General features: G+C 32.3%; 1 protein-coding gene across 1 annotated transcript in view; it reads right to left on the bottom strand.

Annotated features, from left to right (window-relative positions):
• Positions 1 to 7,996: 7,996 nt before the first annotated feature.
• The window catches only part of LOC132721818 (helicase-like transcription factor), a 48,254-nt gene continuing 34,770 nt past the window's right edge, over positions 7,997 to 21,480 (bottom strand). The window contains exons 16-28 of the mRNA XM_060706188.1: positions 21,160 to 21,210; positions 19,120 to 19,176; positions 17,637 to 17,734; positions 15,674 to 15,817; positions 15,075 to 15,213; positions 14,395 to 14,530; positions 13,766 to 13,945; positions 13,187 to 13,314; positions 12,310 to 12,506; positions 10,876 to 11,010; positions 9,923 to 10,216; positions 9,615 to 9,695; positions 7,997 to 8,248 (exon numbers count right to left, since the gene is read on the bottom strand). Coding sequence (XP_060562171.1) covers positions 8,099 to 8,248; positions 9,615 to 9,695; positions 9,923 to 10,216; positions 10,876 to 11,010; positions 12,310 to 12,506; positions 13,187 to 13,314; positions 13,766 to 13,945; positions 14,395 to 14,530; positions 15,075 to 15,213; positions 15,674 to 15,817; positions 17,637 to 17,734; positions 19,120 to 19,176; positions 21,160 to 21,210 — 1,790 coding nt within the window. The 3' untranslated portion in view covers positions 7,997 to 8,098. The remainder of the gene's footprint in view (positions 8,249 to 9,614; positions 9,696 to 9,922; positions 10,217 to 10,875; positions 11,011 to 12,309; positions 12,507 to 13,186; positions 13,315 to 13,765; positions 13,946 to 14,394; positions 14,531 to 15,074; positions 15,214 to 15,673; positions 15,818 to 17,636; positions 17,735 to 19,119; positions 19,177 to 21,159; positions 21,211 to 21,480) is intronic.

The raw sequence follows: 21,480 nt of genomic DNA, 5'->3' as shown, positions 1-21,480 counted from the left end.
TGTCATGTTTTTTTTTTGTTTTTTTTTTTTAGTTTTGTATTTCAGTCACTATGGTTAATAATTCCTTTATTTACCATTTTAGTTTATGTGATATTTGAAAAGTTAATATCACTGTAAATGATGATTTAAATTTGAGTAAACCAGAAACACAAAAAGCATTTACATTGATTTTTTATTGTAGTGTATGGTACTAAAAGTTGAAAATTGTCAACTTAGGTTACTTAGACTTAGGTTACTTAGGTCTAAAGTTCATTCGTTGCGCAAATGATATGTGAAATTGGCACATTTGATATTACAATGTATATATAATATACCAGTTGGCATAAGTGAAGTTCTCCCAGTAAAACTAATCATTTTCACGAATCAAAATCGTTTTCATGACAGGTCACTACTTTCATAGTGGTTTTACCATCAGACCTATTTGGAATATTTGGTATTTTTATTAACTAATTTTATTTTATTTTTATGCATTAAAGCTGGGACTTACAATACTTTTTGTCCAAGATTAAAAACATTGTGTAAAAAAGTTCTCTTTTTTCATACAAAAAAATTAAGGCATATACTCCAGTAAAAATTGAATTTTGTAACTAAAGTCTTTATGTATAGAAGGTACTTGGTGTCCTATCTTTATGAACGTCCCGCCAATTTTACGCCTGCAAGTCATTTTTACGCACTGTGGGCCTGTGGCCCACTCCATTTTGGCGCGAAAAGAAAACATGTGGATAACAGATAAATGGTGTCAACTTCGTAATCTTAACCTGTTGTAAAAAAGATAGATAAAACAACAAAAATACTTAAATTTCAGTTTATTGTCTGCTTTTATAACATTTCAAACTAATAATTATTACTGAAAAAATATAAGACGTAAAATGAAATAGTTTATCTGTAGTTTATCCGACGGCCACGATGTTGCTCCATTGCTAATAAGGACGATGCTACAAGATAATCCGACGTATGCCTGGTAGGTTGCCAGTCTTGTGTCGGAGTTGGCGGTCTGTTCCCGTTATTGACAGTAGACTGTCGAAAGTCCGGCTGCACATCCCGAGTATAGGAATAACTTCGACCGTTAGGATAGCTCTGGTTCGACTCTCTCAACTGGGCTACGGTTTTATGAATTATAACATTTCCATTTTGGATAGGAATATTTATTTTTGCCTGAAGACTCGCTGACCATCTTCGGTCGTTGACACTTGTACAAGGCTTCTGTCCCCTTGGCTCAAAAATGTTATTTTTGTCTGAATCAAAGACTGGAAATCGTTCGTTATACATGAGGAATTGATTGCTATGAACATTGTTGATGTCCTCATTTCGCATCACGTTGATTGGTTGGAAGTTTACTGTATCCGTTTGTCTCGGCCGCACAGTTACTACTTTAGGTTTATAAAATGGAAATTCTGAGGAAGAAATGTGGTGCGTTTCGCCTGGACCTCTGTACGGGTATAGAGACATCCTTTTAGTGGTGTTGACGAATTCTGGTGATGGACAAGCCCTTTTTTCTCCCAGGCACGGCAAAACGCACGCATTTTGAGCTCTACCTGTCGAAACACCAGATCCCATTTTAAATATGAAATATTGCTTTCCTTTGGGTTACGGAGATTTTTCAGTAAATTTTATATTATTTTAGCGCCATTTATTTAACCAAACTTGTCGTTTCCTTGGTGTCACGTCAATTGACGTCCAAACCGTCCGGAAGTGACGACATGTTCAACGTACAAACAAGACGTCATTGTTTCCATTTTGGTACCGTCAAAAGTTAAGTTTGAAGAAATGGGTATTATTGGAAGTAAATGCAAGGTGAAAGTAAATGATGCGGACAAAGGTGAATACGTCAAATACGAAAAACTGAATAATGTATCAGACGACGATCTGGAGAAAAGCACAAAAGAGAGGAAACGGGAGAAATCTGACAGATTAGCGTTAAGTAACGACAGCAGTTCATGGGACGCTGTATTCACAGGTGTGAACCATACAGGCGAGTGCAAACATTCTAAATCTCTTTCGCTGACCACACAAGTGTCTCCAAAATCTACCACTACAACAGACGGCGACGATGTTCAGAGTGTATCAACATTGACTTCGATGCTAGAAAATCCTCTTCTTAAAAGTGTTAAGCCAGATAATCCGTTGTATAAGCGTGCGGATGGCGAGTTACGACCGGTCGGTCCTGTACATCCGTGGAAACTTGGCAAAGATAAGAAGCAAGTGAGGCTCGAACTTGAGGAAAAGGGTCTTCTTAAGAGTAATAAGACTAAAACTGCACAGGAAGAAATTATCGGAGATCTGAGAAACATTGGTATTATATCTAGGAATACAATAAATGACAATATTGGCCTTACTAATGAACTGATGCGCCGTGTACCTGCACGTTTAGCACACCTACCATTGGACACGACAAAAATGCAGACGGCAAAAGTAGACGATAATATTAAACCAAAACTAAATGCAAACGCAGTATTTTCCAAATCAGAACCAGGTTTCGAATCGACAACTTTACAAGCAGTTACAGAAGAGAAACTAGATGAAATAGTGTTATCTGAAGAAACTGTTTCGTCTGACGAGAAAGAAAAAGGAGCCGTATCCGAGGATATCTCAGAGAAGAAAAACAAAGTTCTTAAACTGAAAATTAAAATTCTCGACACAGAGATGTTATAAAGAAAGCTAAAAAAAACAGAAAAGATTTAAAGCTGCATGCAGAATGACATTATTTTTTCATTTGAAGTGCAAGAACAACTTTTACTTAGAATAAATTTTATTTAAATATCATTTATGCAGGGTCTTTCATATAGAAAGACCCTGTTTTATGCAGTACATGTTCGTATTATTTATGCATTTTATGAAATATGATATTACCATGGTAACATTTACATAAGTAATCTTAAAATTGATATGCGGAAATAAAATTCGCTTCAAAAAGTTGTTTTATTTCAGTTTGTCTACTCTAGTCTGTGAAATTTAGGCGGCAATGCTTATACATGTACGTGATGAATAATTCTACAAGAATTTAAAAAGTTGAAACGTTTAGATACATGTAGACTAAATAGCAAGCGCTATATAATAGCATATGTGCCTACTTCATTCTTTAAACTAGATCTAGTACCCATCAAGTATGTAGATCTCACGATAATATTTTTGATACTTAAGGGAAATGAATATTTTAGCATTCACTCAAACATATTATGTCTTGAGATCTCGTGTTACGAAGTCACGATATCACGAATGCTTTCGATATTACGAACGGAAAATTACAAAACCGCGCATAAGGCAATAAGTATCTAAGTATAATATTGTACAATTCCTAATTAAACCCAATTTTTGTAAACTCATCATAACTAATGAAAATCTTTATATATAAGCATAAATCACCAACATCTTACGAAGAATCCTGAAAGCGTATTAAAGATAATATAGATCTTGTGTGCAAAGAAAATATCGTCCGACTCATAAAACTGGGCAATAACGGCACGAAATCATCGTCCAAACATCAATCAGAAAATTAAAGCCTGATAATCTCGTGCTAATACACTTTGCCAGTACGTCAGCAAAGACAAGTAAATCAAGCTTAGTCTCTCTACATATAGGTTAAAGACCAGACAACAGTTCAATGCATCGACAACAGTCATACAAAATACAGGAGATCTGTCCACTGTTATAAATTAAGATAGCATAGGTCAGTAGTTAAAACATCACACACCAATACCTCTTCTTTGCTCATTAATTAATTGGAAAAATTAAACGAGTCTTACCTGTAAGTTCCGAGGCACAAGGTCACTGTGATGGGCTCATGTGCCCTCCCGAGATAACTCATTTTTGCCCACCCTTATGTTTACTAATGTATATAATACTAATAATACTTAAATATTACTAATGTATATGGTAATAATTAATATTTCGAGTGTTCGTTGCACAAGCTTAAGTTTGACCTACTGGATATTACAAGTGTCACGTGACCTTGTGCTGTAGTAATTTGGATATAATTATATGTAAAACAGTCACATGATTGAATTCTTGTCATGTGTATAGGTCCATAGGCAATATATATCCAGTTTTGTTCTGTTTTATGTAAGGTGGATTCAGTCTTGTTATATGTAGTTTATTCTATCAAGCAAGTCTTATGATCATTCAATTTCATTCGATGTGGCCAGTCTTATGCAAAATGGATCCATTCATTAGCCCTTACTATTTTTTTTTTATCTTTTTTATAAATGATATATCTATACTTTGTAATGATCTTTATCGCAGAGCTACATTTAAATAGTGTATAATTATAAGTCTCTGTCTTAATATAGACTTAATTGTATGCAGATGACTCTACCAATCCGTTGTACGTTGACTATTGTAGAAAATAATTTACAGAATAAACTAACTTACATAAATGATTGATATATCTATAACATGTCCTTGCACCCAATAAAAACAAAATGCATAATTGGTTCTTCAATAGTAGGTGAAAAAATAATACATCCCTAGTAATGTTACCGTTAAAAAGTTATTGGGCATTTATGTTGATAATATATTAACCTGGCATTATCTTCAAACATATCTATTCTACCTTACTCTTGAAGTATTTTTTTTATATAACAACGCGTACATCCTTCCAGTGATTGATGTGTGAAAGGGCACAAACTCATACCAGCTGCACAAATAATATTTAACAGGCAGATACGTTCACTTACACCAGATTTTTTTTAATGAACTAAATTGGCTAGAATTCAATTTTAGGGGTGAAATACCACACAACAATTATGGTGTACAAGTCTTTCAACAACCTGGCTACCGTTGTACGAGTAAAAAATTTTAGTTTCTCTCACAATGAATTACATAATTTACGTCAAATCGCTCATAAGGATCTTGTTCTGAAAACAATACTTCATACTAAATATTTAAAGTTTTATTTTTCTATTGATGTTTATAAAATTATGTGGACGCATTGTCGCATATCCACGGTTGATTAACATGTAACATAACATGCAATCTGATGTTAATGGTTCGTCTGTGGGTATCCGACAATGTATCTAACGTAGATTAATGAGTTTTGGTATACAAATAAGTCTTGTCTAATTAAATGGATCAAGAATCTTTTTATGCAGAATGGATCTAGTCTTGCTGTATGTATGGTGTCATGTAAACAGTCATGTTTTATGTACCATCTTTTTTTAATTTAACCGTCGGGTTTTTGGTTTATGCCGGGTTTTGGGGGCATCTTGTATTTTTGAAAATATTTTTTTTTTAAAAAAAAGGTTATTAAACACCACATTTTTAGAATTATTGATTTATTTTTAAAAATTAAATTTTTAAGCCCAACATGGACATTATTAGTATATCTTTTTCACTTTTAAAAACAAATTTGAATTTTTCTTTTCCTAAAAAACTGAATTTTGTTTTCCACATGACAATAAAAATAATTTTAATCAAAAAATTAAACACTTCATTTTTTTAATTTTACAACCAATATATTAAAAGCAAAACTAATTAGGGTTTTAAGAATGTTTTTTTAACTTTTTTCTTTTTTTTTTTTTTCATTTTTGGTGAAAATTTGTAAGGTATAAGGCAATTAAAATGCTTTAAAATTTTATAAGAAAAACCCAAAGCCACTTTACCAGGCAGGACACACTAAACTTTTTCCATATTTTTTTCTTGGGGCAAAAACACTTTTAAAAACGAATTTGCCAGTAATAAACCCCTAAAAATTAACTTCTTGAAACAATTAATATTTAAATTTTTTGATGGTTTTTGGTACATTAAATTTAATAAAACATTCCAGTTTTTTAATAAAAAGTTTTTTTAAATGAAAAATCCTAAATAAATTAAAAAAAAATTGCAATTTAAGAATTCTAAATTTTTTTTAAAAGGGTTTAAGGTAATTTAAAAGGTCAAGGTCATTTCAGAATAAAAACAATCTTTAGTTTCAAAATTTTTCTTTTGTCCAAGATAAATAAAATCTGTAATAAAAAAATTTTTACAATTTAAGAAAATTTTTAAATTTTGACCTTATTTTTTTAAGGTCAATTTAAGGTCAAGGTTATAAAAGAATAATTCAAATAAAACAATATGACCAAAGTTTAAGTTTTCTGACAGCAGCATAAACAGCAATGACAACATTACAGTAGCAATAGCTCTTATTTCCTTTAAGAAATAAAATTTTACAGCACCGGTAAAAAAACACAAAACAAAAGTGAACACATATTTAAGATGAACACAATAAAAGATAACAAGCAATTTCTCTTACTTAGAGAGCACATTTGTGAATAAAAAAGTAAAAAGCTTATAAAAACATTCTAGAACAACTGGATATCTTATAAGAAACCTGGCCCATTTTCAATTTAGAATAGTTGAACAATTGTATACAACTTAAGTTTTCAATAATAATGCACTATGTATGCAAGACCCATATCACATTTAACCAAACATAATTTATCAGATTACTTTTTTAAATGGGCTCTACTTGTGTGCAAATACCTAAAACATAACATTTGTGATTCTTACACAGATCAACTTATAATGGAAATATATAGAAGAAATAAATATACTCAAAATTAAATTGAAAATCAATTTCTTGTTCGACTCTTAGGTCAATATGCGTTAAAAAATGTTTTAAATTCTTTCCATATTTAAATAATTTTGCAGAGTTAAATTTATTTAGCTGGAAAAAAGGAGTTAAATTTCAAGAGAAGTCATTGTTTGAGAACTACATTAAATGGTACAAAAATATTGAAACAATATTTGAGCCGGGTCATGACAAAACCAACATAGTGGGTTTGCGACCAGCATGGATCCAGACCAGCCTGCGACTCCGCGCAGTCTGATCAGGATCCATGCTGTTCGCTTACCAACTCTATTACAAGTAGGGAAACTGATAGCGAACAGCAGGGATCCTGATCTGACTGCGTGGATGCACAGGCTGGTCTGGATCCATGCTGGTAGCAAACCCACTTTGTTGGTTTTGTTGTGACGCGGGTCAATTTTCATTCCCCGTTACATCTAAATGGAGATGCTGGCATGTTTACATCACAGTTCTACAAAAACTGTAATCAATGAATTTACATGGTATTCAAAATGTGTTAAAAAATTTGCATTAAAATACTGTGAAATATATTATATATGATAATGTTCGTATCTTCAAGTCATATGCAGCACATTTATTACTACATGCAGCTATGTTTGTATAACTATTCTCCATTAAAAACAGGCCAAGATTCATGATTTCCCACTAAAACAAATAAAACAATGACTGCTAGCATATTTAAAATAATAAAAACTTTCAGAAAAGGAACAGATATAAGAAAATATGGTTAAAAAAATTTCTTCCTAAACATCTCCCAACTGACAAAGCAGGTGGAGGAAGATACATATCATAATAACAATAAAATAATAAAAAAGCATTTTTTTTGTGCAGTATAAAATATTTCAACAATGTAACAGTAGAATAATACTGAGGTGGCAAAATCTATGTGATTTCATAACCAAAATTTGATTTTTTTGTTTTGTTTAACAAATTTTATTCTAGATTTCTACGATAAATACCAACTTTTCACACAAAACTTCAATCACAACCTTTGATATAACTTCGAGATATCATATAGATATTGTCAAGGCACTTTTCACCAACTTAAACTATTTAACTATGGTCATATATACTATAACCTTATGGTGAGAAATATTTTAAATATTATGGTCATAAATATGATTAAACATTATGGTCAGATATATGGTGAAACATTATGGTGAGACATCATGGTGAGATATATGGTGAAACATTATGGTGAGATATATGGTGAAACATTATGGTGAGATATGATGGTGACATGATCAGATATGATTAAACATTATGGTGAGATATATGGTGAAACATGGTGAGATATATGGTGGTGAGATATATGGTGAAACATTATGGTGAGATATATGGTGAAACATTATGGTGAGATATGATGAAACATGGTCAGATATATGGTGAAACATTATGGTCAGTATATGGTGAAACATTATGGTGAGATATGGCCAGATATGGTGAAACATTATGGTCATATGTGGTGAAACATTATGGTCAGATATAGTGAAACATTATGGTCATATGTGGTGAAACATTATGGTCAGATGTGCCCTAAAAGGCAAACAATGTTTTGATGTCTTTTATTCTGGCTTGTCGCTTCTGTTCAGCACTCTGTTTCTGACCAAAGGCGCCCTGCATTAATTTTCGCTTCTTTTCCTGAAGTTCCATCATCCTTTCTTCAACTGAATCCTCAACAATAAACTGTGTGAAAAAATTGTAAAATTAGAGGCGGTAGATTAAAATTAATCAAAACCACTTCTTGAATTCATGGTACATCACTGTTCATTAAAACAAGTGAGGAATTTATCTTAAAGGTTAGATTTTACCTCACTTGGGTACTGTAAATGCCATACAGCCAATTTCCAGTTTCAATGGTAGAAGAAGGGCTAAACAGCTGTTTATGTACAAAGTATTTCAGGCACCAACAGGCACAGGAATAAAACCACAAATCTTCTATAAATAGCTGGATAGCTAGTTGAAAGTATTCAGGAAGCAAAACAATTTTATCTAAAACCATTTGGTTACCATAAGCAGTTTTTGTTAGTCATTTCTGAAACTTTTGCTACATGTATAACAAGAGGGCCATGATGGCCCTGAGGCTTTATTTTGCCACAAACTTGGTAGGGACACCCATTAGAAGATGTTTCATTGCCTAAACATCTAAGCTCTAGCTCATTGGACTTTCTAAAAGAAGATTTTTTTTAGAGTTTTTACTATACACATATAGTTAAAAAACAATGAACACCCCTGGGCCGGGCCAGGTTTTGACGCCAGGTCTTTTATTTTTGAACAAACTTTGTAGACACTCACTAAAACAAGTTTCATGCTTTATATATCTTAACTCTAGCTATTTGGGTTTTTTCAAAAAGAAGATTTTTTAAGTTTTTGCTTATACACAACCCCCGGGCGGGGCCAATTTTGACCCCCAGGGCTTTTATTTGAACAAACTTGGTAGAGACATAAACCTATAGAACTCTTTGGTTCTTTAAAAGAAGATTTTTAAAGTTTTTACTGATGTTTTGATGCTAAATATCTTAGCCATAGCTCTTTGATTCTTCAAAAAGATTTTTTAAGTTTTTACTATTAATGCATATAGGGAAAATCCAATGACCCCCTGGGCGGGGCCAATTTTGACCCCCCGGGCTTTTATTTGAACAAACTTGGTAGGACACTTATTAGAACATGTTTCATTGCTAAATATTTTTAGCTCTAACTCTTTTTTATGGAATTAAATTCTTTCAACAGGTTCTTTAAAAGAAGATTTTTAAAGTTTTTCCCGCACGAAAAGCGATCACAAAGCTCACCCTGTCACTTTGTGACAGGTGAGCTAAAAATAGAACATTAAAAAAAAAGAACATTTTCAGGAGTTTTAATAGAAACATATAGGTAGAATTGAAACTGGTCAATAGAATTTCTTTAAACTTGGCATGTTGTTAGAATTTGATGACAGTTTTAATATTGCTTATATGTCTATATGAAAACTTCTAAAAACTTCTTTAAGCTAACAAATGAACTGAGAAAAAGAAATCATCTTTTGACTCCTATCATATTATTACATATATCTTACTTTTGTTATGATCACGTCTTTGGTCTGTCCCAGTCTGTGACACCTATCAAAGCACTGTTCCTCTGATGCAGGGTTCCAGGCCTTAGAAAAAGATAGAGTGCATAACATAAATACTATATTTTTCAAAATAAGTGAGCAATACTTTAAGTAGAAAGAAATTAGAATTGATAGTATGTTTTAGGGGCAGAAAATGCATAAAACTTAGTCAATACAAATTTTTGAACATATCACTAGATTTTTTATAAATAAAAATAGATAAGACAACATAAGTCAACATTCTTTTCATTCACAAGATTATTCAAACTTACCGGATCAATCAGGAAGACTCTGGAAGCTGCTGTCAGATTTATACCTACACCTCCTGCTTTCAGTGACAACAGAAATATAGTTGGTGATCCTGAAGTAGGGTCGGAAAATTCTTCAATGGCCTGAGAGCGAGCCTTGGAGCTCATCGTACCATCTAGGCGCACAAAGTTGAAGCCGTTAGTGCTCAGTGGAGTCTCGAGCAATGTCAGAAGACTAGTGAACTGGGAGACTACTATACTCTTAATACTGCCGTCCTCGGATCTCAACTTCAACAAGGCATTCATCAATGCATCAACCTAGTCAATGACAAAAATTTTTATTTTTAAATAAACATTTCACCCACCTTTGAGAAACATAGTATTATAACTATAACACAGTTAAAGTAGAACATTATCTAAGTTTATATACAATTGGATGTATTGAATATAAAATTGTTTGTTTTCTGAATTGTTGTTCGATCAGGTCGCATGATTTCCTTATCAGAACAGACATGACCTAATAAACAGCAGGTTTCAATGAATCAAATTCTTGAGAGATTTTATCACCACTTTACCTTTTTTCTCCTCTATTGTAACTGGAAGAGCAAACCCAATGTATTATTACAAGCACAGGTAGAGATCTATAGGCAAAAGTTTTTTAAAGACAAAAGCAGGTATTAGCAAATGTATGAAAGTTAAACCAACTTCCCATTACCTAGCTCTATAGCCAGTGTTTATTCTAGGATTCGAAAAAAAAGGGGGTGGGGGATTTTTATTTGAAAAGTGAAAAATTTATTACATTTGTTGATCTTCTTTCTTTCTCTATGTAAAATTTTCCCTCTGCCTCTGAATAAATAGGTGTGAATCCCCCCAATCCCCCCTCCTAGAATAGACAATGGATAGCTTCCCCACACACAAGTATTGTAAGATTTTAAATCACATGGAGAAGAACAATAACTAATTAAACAAGAACTAACTTTAGCACTGGATTTCCAGGTATCAGCAACTATGGAGTTATCATCTGTCTTCTCATCTTGAATCTTCTCTGGAGGAACCTCCAACAACTTATCATCTTCTATAGCACCTCTACATAAAGGGCACTTCGGGTGTGGCTAAAATGACAATGAGCACAATTCATTAATGTTTCATATGATAATTTGAAAGATCCTTTTTTTATAAATTTTTAAATTAACAGCAAAATTTGAAAGCTCTTAATTTATACTGTACAGCAACTTTGGTCACAAAAATACATTACGAATCTTTATAATGCTGGACTGCTAAAACTTCTGAATCAATTTCCTTGATACCCATTTGCAAAGGACGCTGAATTTCCCAGTCTCATGCTTCCCATTAGTGGGTGAACAATGCAGTGCTTTAAAAATTCTGCTTAAAGCTGCATGCCTCCAGATGAGCCAGATTTTTCAAGAAAATCCAACTTGAGAAAAATTAACTTTGATTTTATATGAGGTAAAGATTCTTCATTCAAGTAATAATTTACATGTTACATGCGATTAAAGACTGAATTTGCTGTATTTATCAACATATTTCTAATGTGTGACTAACACAGTTCTTCTGCTTGACTTACGCAGCATACAGTTATAGCTGTTTTTTGCATATTTTGACCTCTTTTTGGTAATTTGTTATTTTATTTCTAAAAACATTTTCAAAATTTTCATGAAAATATCATGAATCTAAGGCGTTCTGCTCTATGATTGATAGGTAGCATGTTTGTCTTAAAATATACCAGTACATAAAAGGAACTATAGGAGTCTTAAAACCTGTCATTAATCAAATAAGCATTCTTATTGAAAGATTAATACTTATCTTAGCAATTTCTACTTAAACCATGCATCAAATTAGTAATTTTTGCCGTGTATATAAGCATTTATTATATAATAATCTTTTCATATGTTATAATGTATGTCTTAAAACATATCAGTGCATTTAAGGCTTTATTTCTTTCTTTTTACTTACTAAGTTGTATGGTTAAGGATTTTTTTTTTACTGAAAGGTCAATACTTTTTTACTGTTTTTTTTTTTCAACAGCTATGTAATTTTGATATAGCCCCTGCAGTGGAATGAATAGTTTTACAATGTACTCCATGATGAAAGTATTATGCTTAATGATAGTTAAGGTAAGATAAAATGAATTGTATGAATGTTCAGTATGTGTGATAAGATAAATGTTTAAATTGTGATTGCCATTTAATAATTTCTATATTTTGTTCGATTGATATGTGTTCTTTTGTGTGTGCATGTTTTTGTTTTTTTCTTTTTTTAATTTAGAAGGCTGCATTGTAAATAAGGTGTTACAATCTGTATATGTCTTAATGTGTTATCTTCTGTAAATAAAGTTATTATTATTATTATAATTATCGATTGTGTATAGGATGGTATCTACTCCTACTCACCCTTTCATTTCTGATCACAGTTTCTATGCAGGGTCGGCAGAACACGTGAGCACAGTGTGTTATTACCGGGGTTTTAAGTGAGTCAAGGCATATGGCACACTCCTCATCGGTACCCGAACTTAATACCATGATTAACGTGTCAATCAATTTCTTACGTAGTTCCTCGTTGATCACTCCACCATTACGATCTATCTCAGCTGGAATGAAGCAAGTTCAGAAAAAGGAATATAGCTAGATCTATCTCGGCTAGAATGTAGCAAGTTTAGGAAAGCATTTTGAACGCTTTCATTTGTTAGTCATTTTGCACAATAAAAATGGTTCTTTGGGAAAAATGAGTATACAAAGTGATCAAAAATTTTGCACAAAAATTATAGGTATAGACCTTTATCAAATGGTTTAAATGTCTTGAAAAAATATTCCAGTCTTGTCATGTCATAAAACCTCAGTCGAGTCCCTTTAAAATACAAACTGTACACAATATTAAAGGAACTCCACTGAGTTCTAAAAGCCTTAAAATATGAAATTTAAATTCTTTTCATATATCAGGAAAGGTTCTTAAAACAGTTAGATATTCAAACGATTAGTAGGAAATATTCTTAGAAATAAAATGAAAATTGTATTTTTGTGCTGTTCTTAGCAAGATTACTGTGAAAGCGAACTTTTGGCTTATGTTTTCACAATTAGAATAATTATTCTGGAAAAACTGAGTGAGCGATTGATCTGAAATTTTGCACACAAGCTTCTGGTTTAGATCTTCATCAATTGGAACATTAATCTCGAAAATATATTTCCAGCCCTGTTATGTCAAAAAATCTCAGTGGAGTCCCTTTAAACATAGTTCTCAAAAACTGTACATAATATTAAACAGAGTTCTCACCTATAGTATCTTTAACTGCTGCTGCAGCTTTGGCTACCAGGAATGGGTGACAACACAGCTGTCTTAATCTCATTAGAATGGCTAGTACATCACCGTAATGGTGTAACAATGTCCCTTGTTTAAAATACCTACAAAACAAACAAATTGGGGAATAAATGTTTAACTCATTCTATGCTGCGCTTTGTACAGGGTGTCCTAAAAGGGGAACTGTTGAATGGATTTTCATCACTACTAATGTTTAAAATTTTATATGCTGAGAGATGATATTCATGAACATTCTTCAATATGTTTACAAGTAATATGCATTTACACTACTTACAAATTAAACAGATATAACCTTTTCTCTGCTTTATGTTGTTTTAATACATAAGGATGTTCAGTAAATAACATAAAGCTTAAGGTGTCTGCCCCTCAACCTGGGGATCTTGGGTTCAAAACCATGTTTCTTCCTATGATACAAGTAGTGGATTGTTCCAGCGAGGACTTCAAAGTGATAAATGAAAGTTGCATGAACTTGTTTCCCAATTCAGCTTTAAGTACATGTGTATTTAAAAATAGAAATACAGAACCCAAGCTTACTTGCTAACTATCAGCCTGCCCTCGTTCTGCATGGAATCATATGTCTTTCTCTCTTCCTCTGACAGCTTCACATGCTCAATAAAAACTTTTCTCTCCGGTAACTGTACCAGTGGTTTCCCATTTACTTCCTGTGTCTTTGTTCTTCTTAACGCCAGATGGCCCATCAAATGTTGAACTCTCCTGTGAAATAAGATACAAGATTAGGATTATATCTAAGGAGCCTTTACAGTATGCTTAAAAGATTTCCTTAACCACGGATGAACAGGCTGGCCTGGCTCTATACTCATTTACTGGTGGCATTTATTATTCCAGCAGGGTTACGGTTTAGCTTTTACTGATGAAAGGAGACATTTTATGTTCCACAGTAAATTAGTACTGTGAAAGCACCAATCTTTCTACAAATAGCTATAATTTTTGTTCAGGTATCATTATAAGGCACGCAAAATTATATGAACATTGAACACTGACAATGACCAGATAGCCTATAGCTATGACTCACTCAGACAAGAGCTGTCTGCATGCTTCACTATTCACAGTGCTTGATAGTAAAAGAGCCTGAATAAAGAAGAATTTTCTGAATTCCAAAAGGGGCCATGACTCTTGTCAAAATGTTAAATATAAATTCATACTTGAGAGCACTTTCATCTCCTTTCTCCAGAGGTCTCTCAATGGTTCTCCGCCACCACTGTTTGTCAGTGAAAGGATTCACCTTCAGGAAGTTAATCAAACTCCAAAGATCCTTCATAGAATTCTGGATTGGTGTTCCTGCAAATAATATTATTTCTTCATATCTTTATCAAATCTAAAAACTTTTAGAAAAGGGATGCCATCTGAATAAATTGAAATGTCCCCCCCCCCCTTCCTCATTTTTTGTTTTCTTGTTTAGGTTTAACAGCACATGACACATTACTGGCCATACCGCGCCAAACTTTTAATTGTTAACGTAAGACCTCTTTTTTGACGAAGAAAACTTGCAATACCAAGATGATAGCAGTTTATCATATATGCATGAAAATTAGAACAATTTTTTACTTCCACTTAATATAATCCAGGGAAAAAAAATAACACCCCGATCATAGGGAAACAACCCAACTACATTAGAATGAAGCAATCTGACAAAAAAAATTCTACTCTGGGTCATACATCCTTTATTCTTTATCACACCTAGATGGACCCAAAATATGCTGAATTTTTTGAAGATGGTGAATGATGTATGACTATACAATGGACATAACCTATGATTAAACTGTATAATCCTTGGACAACATTATATTTCTAAAAATAATAAATACAAGTTATTCAGTCTGACCTGTAAGCACCCATTTTCTCTGAGCATCTAATTCTAATATGGCTTTTGTTTGCTGGGCCAGGGGGTTCTTTATGGCATGACCCTCATCAAGAACGATCCTCAACCACTTGACCTTCTTTAATGGATTTCTGGCCCCCTTCTGAAAACATTTGAAAAAATGAATATACATGACTGTTACTTGCATCAAATCAAATTTTAACAGATAACTCAGGTCAAACATTTCACACAGTTGGCTTATTTTGCCTAAATAAAAGATGCAACTTAAAAATCCACCTTAACAAGCTACCCTTAGAGTATCCACAGAGAAGTGTTAAAATACAAAATCTTATGAACTTTTTTTACCATTGTGATTAAATACATAATTAATCAAATAAAGTACTAAAGTCTGATTATATACTTTACCTACAGAGAAAGTTTTAAGCCAGAGCAGCTAAATCCTTTAATTTCGAGAATAAAAATATGACTTTTAATAACCAACATTCTATATTCTTCATTTTTATTTGTGTGTGAATGTATGCTTGGTCTAATTGATCACCTGTCAACTCTCAGTCAAAAAATACAAATCATTGCTGCTCGAGTGAAATATTTTTAAAGAATACCTTAAAATCTGCCGAGACTGTAGAATAAGTTGTTATCACAACATCCTGGCTCTCTAGTAAGTGACTGTTCTTTGTCCTACCACTGCCATAGTACAGATAAATACTCAGATGTACATTTCGGTGTACATGGTCTTCCAACTGGTCCTAGAGAAAGAAAGAAAGATAAAACCTAGTGGGTTAACTAAATAGTTATTATAGAAACACAACAACATTTTGATGCAACAAAATCACTTGATGAAAAATTGTTTGTTTTTTATATAATTTTTAATTTCTTTACCTTGATAAATGTCATTTAGTTTTCAACATCTTAACAGGGAGATATTGGTCAATTATATAATTTAAAACTTTTTGGGTCCCCCTGCTGCCCCCCCCCCCCTCCCCCTCCAATCAAACAACATAACATCAAAACATTCTTGTAAAATGTAAAAACAAATATAAACTTCTGATTAATGTAGTACGTCTCAAACACTTCACTTCCACTTAGTGGTTAATGAGCAATTTCAAAATTCTTGTCAGACACTTCGCACCCTCTTCATGTATAATGATAACATTTAAGGAGAAGTATAAATGACCATAGACAGTCAGAAATGGCACCTGAAAGGTCGTCAAACTTAACAGGTCCGTGTGGTTTAATCAAAGAGATCATTACCACTGTTCATCATTTGTCTATGGACACAAGGTCCACAGGTAAAGTAGAAACCTTACCGTTGACAATTTTTACAAAGGATTTTTACCATTATATATAAATCAATTATTAAGCTATACTGGGTTTTAATTTTTGTTTTGATATGAAAATTTATGCATAAATATTTATTAACTTATATAGATGAGTATTTAGGACAAAAATGTATGAGAAATATGCAGCAAAAATGTAATAAATACAGAATTTGAAGGTTTGAATTACCTCCCTTTATTAATCAAGTATCTCTAATAGCTATATATTGCTGTTAAATTATAAGAGTTCACATGTGTAAATTCATACATGAGCAAGTGGTTTACAAATTCATACATGCTTAAACTTAATCAGGTTCTTTTCATAAAAAAAAATATTTTAATGTCCTTTTCATCAATCAAAAAAAAAAATCGAAAGATTTTTTATTTTTACAAACATTCTAACTCTTGCTTTCAGTTTTTCAGTTGTTTTTCTTTATGTTTCCAAGTTTTTTGCTCAAAAATATTCACAGCTATGAAGTTTTAGTTAACAATCAGTCCTGAAATTTTCAAAATATGTATCAACGCATATTATATGAAATCAGTCAGGAGAGATAAGACTTGAATGCAAAGTTAACAGAAATTTCAAGAAAATCATATAACTCGATAAAGATCAACATGTCATTTTGCAATTTTCTTAGGTGATGCTAATTTTCAAAATGTTTTCAAATGCAAAATGTGTCCAATTACTTTTTTGCTTTTTTTTTTAAACAAGTAAAAAATATCAACAAATGATATCACCTAATTAAGCTTTATGCATAATTATGTTAATATAATTGCTTAAATTTCTTCTAAATTTTATCTGTCAGGTGAAATTGAAATTGTAAAGATCTACCCTAATGTATACAAAACAGGGAAAAATTGACAGACTATTCATTTTTGCAATAATCATATTTATATTTGAAATGTAATATAAAAGGGAAGTAATTCCATATTTTCGGATCAACACAGTACAGGTCTTCTGGCGACCGTGAAGACCGAAGGCGCCCTTCCCTGCATTATTTCAGGCACAAACAGGCACATAAAGTAGTTGTTGGTTTTCGAACATTTTCAATTCAAGAAGGGAAAGGACAAATATGAAAACTTTGACCTTAATGGACCCTGTTTACTTATTTTAATTAAATATCGTTCAAAATCAACTCTTACAGTTTTTTGCAAATCATTACTTATAAAGAAATTGACTAAGATTAAGAAAAAACACACATTTTTCATACTTTGCCTATAACAGAAGTTTAATTTGAAAGTCACTTACAAGCCAGTTGCTAAGAACAGATAATGGGCAGACTATCAATGTACATCTTGGCCCTGTTGTAAATGTTCGTCCAGTGCTCTCCCCTAGTTCTCTTACTTCTGTAAATATCCAAACATACACGACTGTATAGGTCATAAACAGATATTAAGGGTCTTACACGGACTGCCAGTACAGACCGAAACATCCATCCTTTACGGCGGCAACAAGGCCCTGCTGAGTTTCTACCAGACGTTTACCAGAAAGGTAGGTACTTGTGTCTGTGACAACAGCCGGTGTCTAATTCTATTCCTTACATATTACAAATAAATGATATTTCGAAAAGAAGTATAGTAGTGTATAAATTACAACTTCATTCATGACGGCAAAAAGACGACAATCTTTGAATGTACTTCATTCAGGTGCCTTGGAATGTCACCATTTAAAACACAAGACTTGTCTTACATTGGGGGTGTAAGACACTTTTTTTCTAGCAACAGTGTAAACAGTAGATACTCCTGTCTCATATGCAAGAAATAAATGTCAAGTCCACTATATAAATAACTTCTCCTTACAGTTTGTCACATGTTTTCTCTGAAGGAGTGGTGGCCTGGTGGATAAGGTGTCTGCCTCTCAACCAAGGGATTTTAGGTTCGAGCCCTAGTGAGATCACAGCTATTTTTTCTTTTATCATGCAAAATCTGGGTGGACTTGAGAGAGCTTCAAATAAACTTCCAAGCTTTCTAAACAATTGGGCTTAAAGCAGCATGCGTCCAGATTTGTGTTAAAGCTGCATGCCTTAAGATGAGCCATTTTTTTTAAAGTAACAACCATTATTAATCAGAAAAATATACTAAGATTTATAAAAATAATAATAATAATTTATAATTCAAGTAATAATTCATGTGACATGAAATAAATGACTGTCTAAATTTGCTGTATTTATAACCATATTCTCCTGCCTGATTAACCCAGTTCAGGCTTTTTATTGCATATTTTGACAATTTTTTGGTTATTTACATGGAACTGAATCTGTCATAACTGAATCTGTCATTTGCAATGTAAAAATTACTTTGCTTAATTGAAAATATTTCACTTTTTAATACTTTTTCAAAATGTTCATAAAAATAAGCATTAATCTGCAGGGATGCGCCTTTAAATAAATAATGCTTGCTTGAACCACACTGAACAGTCTTCAATTCAACTTTAACTTGAATTGTTAAACTATTGTAATTACCTCATAGATCAATACTTATGGAAAATCTTTTTTATTCCAAAAATGTGCTTTGTTAACTCAAAAGATAATAATTTTGAAATACAGTAAACTTCGATTATAACAATATTCAAGGGACTGCTGAATTTATACTGTTATATCCGAGATGCAACTAACAGCATTGTTACAAGTTGAGTTTTCTGTACTAATGTTATGCAGCTGACAGTATTGTCTGGTCAAACAACTTAGGACCCCTATAATAGTAATATAGATAATATATGAATAAACTTCTACCTGCTTTAGTATAGTTAGATGTAACAACCTTGTCGGATGAAAAACCTGAAAGTAATAATTCATTTCATATATATAACACATAAGCTTAAAATAAAGGCCATTATCACAAATTTTACAGAATATATTGGCATATATTTAAGCCATAAAGCAATCACATATGCAGCATACATGTGAACTCTCCAACTTTTAGTGGGAGACTCTCTTTTTCTGCAGCCATATTTTCAAAGATTTTTCTTATAATACATATAATTTTAACAAATTAAATAAATCTCCCTATTTTTGATGTCAGAACTTCCTTCTTTGTTTATTGCTAATTCTAAAATCTCCTCTTTTTGAAGAAAAATCTCTCACTTGATCATCGAAAAAAGTTCACATGTATGATGCATTCAATTGGTACAAATAATTATTGTCACAATTTATTAAAGTGTATAAATGCCAAATACATTTTTTTTAAGTTATTAGGCAAATTACATTTTTTTAGTTATATTAGGCAAGTTATGTTCAAAATAGAATCTTGTTACCATAGCTTGTGTTACATTCGCCCAAAACAAGATATGACAAAACTGACAATTTGAAGCAGTTATAGGACTCAACTTTTCATTTCAATACACATACAGAACAAGGACTGTATATCACTCTATAGAGTACAAACCCAAACTATTCTAAACAAGCAATTATCATAGTATTGCAAGCAATCCATAAGTCCCCTAACGGTAAGAGCCCAAGCAACATTCTGAAGGGCCATTTGCCATTCACTTAGGTTCCTATTTTAAGTAAATTTGTTGAAAAAGTTCTTTAAAAGTGATCACAGGAAACAGTTTTTATGTAGACAGACGTACTGAAGGACACTCTAAAGTTATTTTTTAAACATCCCTGTTATCACAATATAACATTTTCAAAATCCTATCATGATTGAAGAAGTTGGAGTAAAAATTACCAATTTCTCAAAAAAGAGTCTAAGTTCAAAAGGGGCATAATTCTGGAAATAGTCTTGCTAGAGTATTGAACACTCACAAATGTTGAGTGACAATAAGAAACATTTATATGAAGTTTGAAGTAGATACATTCAGAAAAAGAAGTTATTAAAAAAAAACAATGTTTTTTTCATGAAAATTTTAAGTTCAAGGGAGGTTATTCTGATAAATTTTGTGCTAGAGTTGTAAACCTTGTTACATATGATGTGGTTGATGACAAGCAACTTATATTTAAAGTTTGAAGAAAATACCTCAAGAAATAAAGAACTTATAGTGAAAAAACTAAAAAACTAGAATCAGAAATCTTGAAATTCAGTCTATTTGTTGCCATAGCAACCAGGATTTTCTACATAGGAAGATAAAAAAGGATGTGCATAATTTCCATACTGCCATCTACGCATATGTCAAGTTTCATAAACATATTTTCAGTACTTTTTTGTGTTATCACTGGATCCAGGTTATGTGTAAAATTTGCCATATTTTCAGTCTATTTGTTGCCATAGCAACCAGAATTTTCAACATAGGAAGAAAAGAAAAAGACGTGCATAATCTTCATACTGCCATCTATCCATATATCAAGTTTCATAAAAATATTTTCAGTACTTTTTGCGTTATCGCGGGATCCAGGTTATGTGTAAAATTTGCCATATTTTCAGTCTATTTGTTGCCATAGCAACCAGAATTTTCAACATAGGAAGAAAAGAAAAAGACGTGCATAATCTCCATACTGCCATCAATCCATATATCAAGTTTCATTAAAATATTTTCAGTACTTTTTGCGTTATCGCGGGATCCAGTTTTGTGGACGGACGGACTGACGGACGGACAGACGGACTGACGGACGGACGGACGGACAGACGGACAGACGGACGGAGGGTAAACCTAAAGTCCCCTCCGGTAAACCGGTAGGGGACTAATAAATTATCAACTGACCTTACTTCTACAAATCATGATTTCGGAAGTATTTCTTATATTCTACATGTTTCTGATAAATTATGTTTGTTACTATAAAGGGTTTATCAGTACATGTACTTGATATTTGGAAATTTAAGGATGCTCAACTTACTGTTGCTGGAGTCCCCATAACACGTAACTGCTGGTATGTCTGGTAATTCTTCTTTAAATAAAAGAAACAAAAGTGAGTGATAATAAGAAATTACATCTCATAAGGTATACTTAATATTATATCATCTATTTCTGAAAAATTTATTCAATAAACTTAACCCTACTGAATTTATATACAGGACTTTTTGAAATTTTATAAATTTCAACAAAATTCTATAGACATTATTTTCTGTTCAAAATTTTCTTAAAAATAAATTAAGGCATGATTATACAATATTATATACATAAACATACTAAATTTTCTAGTTATTTAAGCAGTGAC

Source organism: Ruditapes philippinarum, unplaced genomic scaffold (assembly GCF_026571515.1).
Source record: "Ruditapes philippinarum isolate M1 unplaced genomic scaffold, ASM2657151v2 ctg8214_1_1_1_1, whole genome shotgun sequence".
Taxonomy (NCBI): Eukaryota; Metazoa; Mollusca; class Bivalvia; order Venerida; family Veneridae; genus Ruditapes; species Ruditapes philippinarum.
Note: the sequence above shows the minus strand (reverse complement) of the source record. Positions and strands in the feature narration are given on the sequence as shown.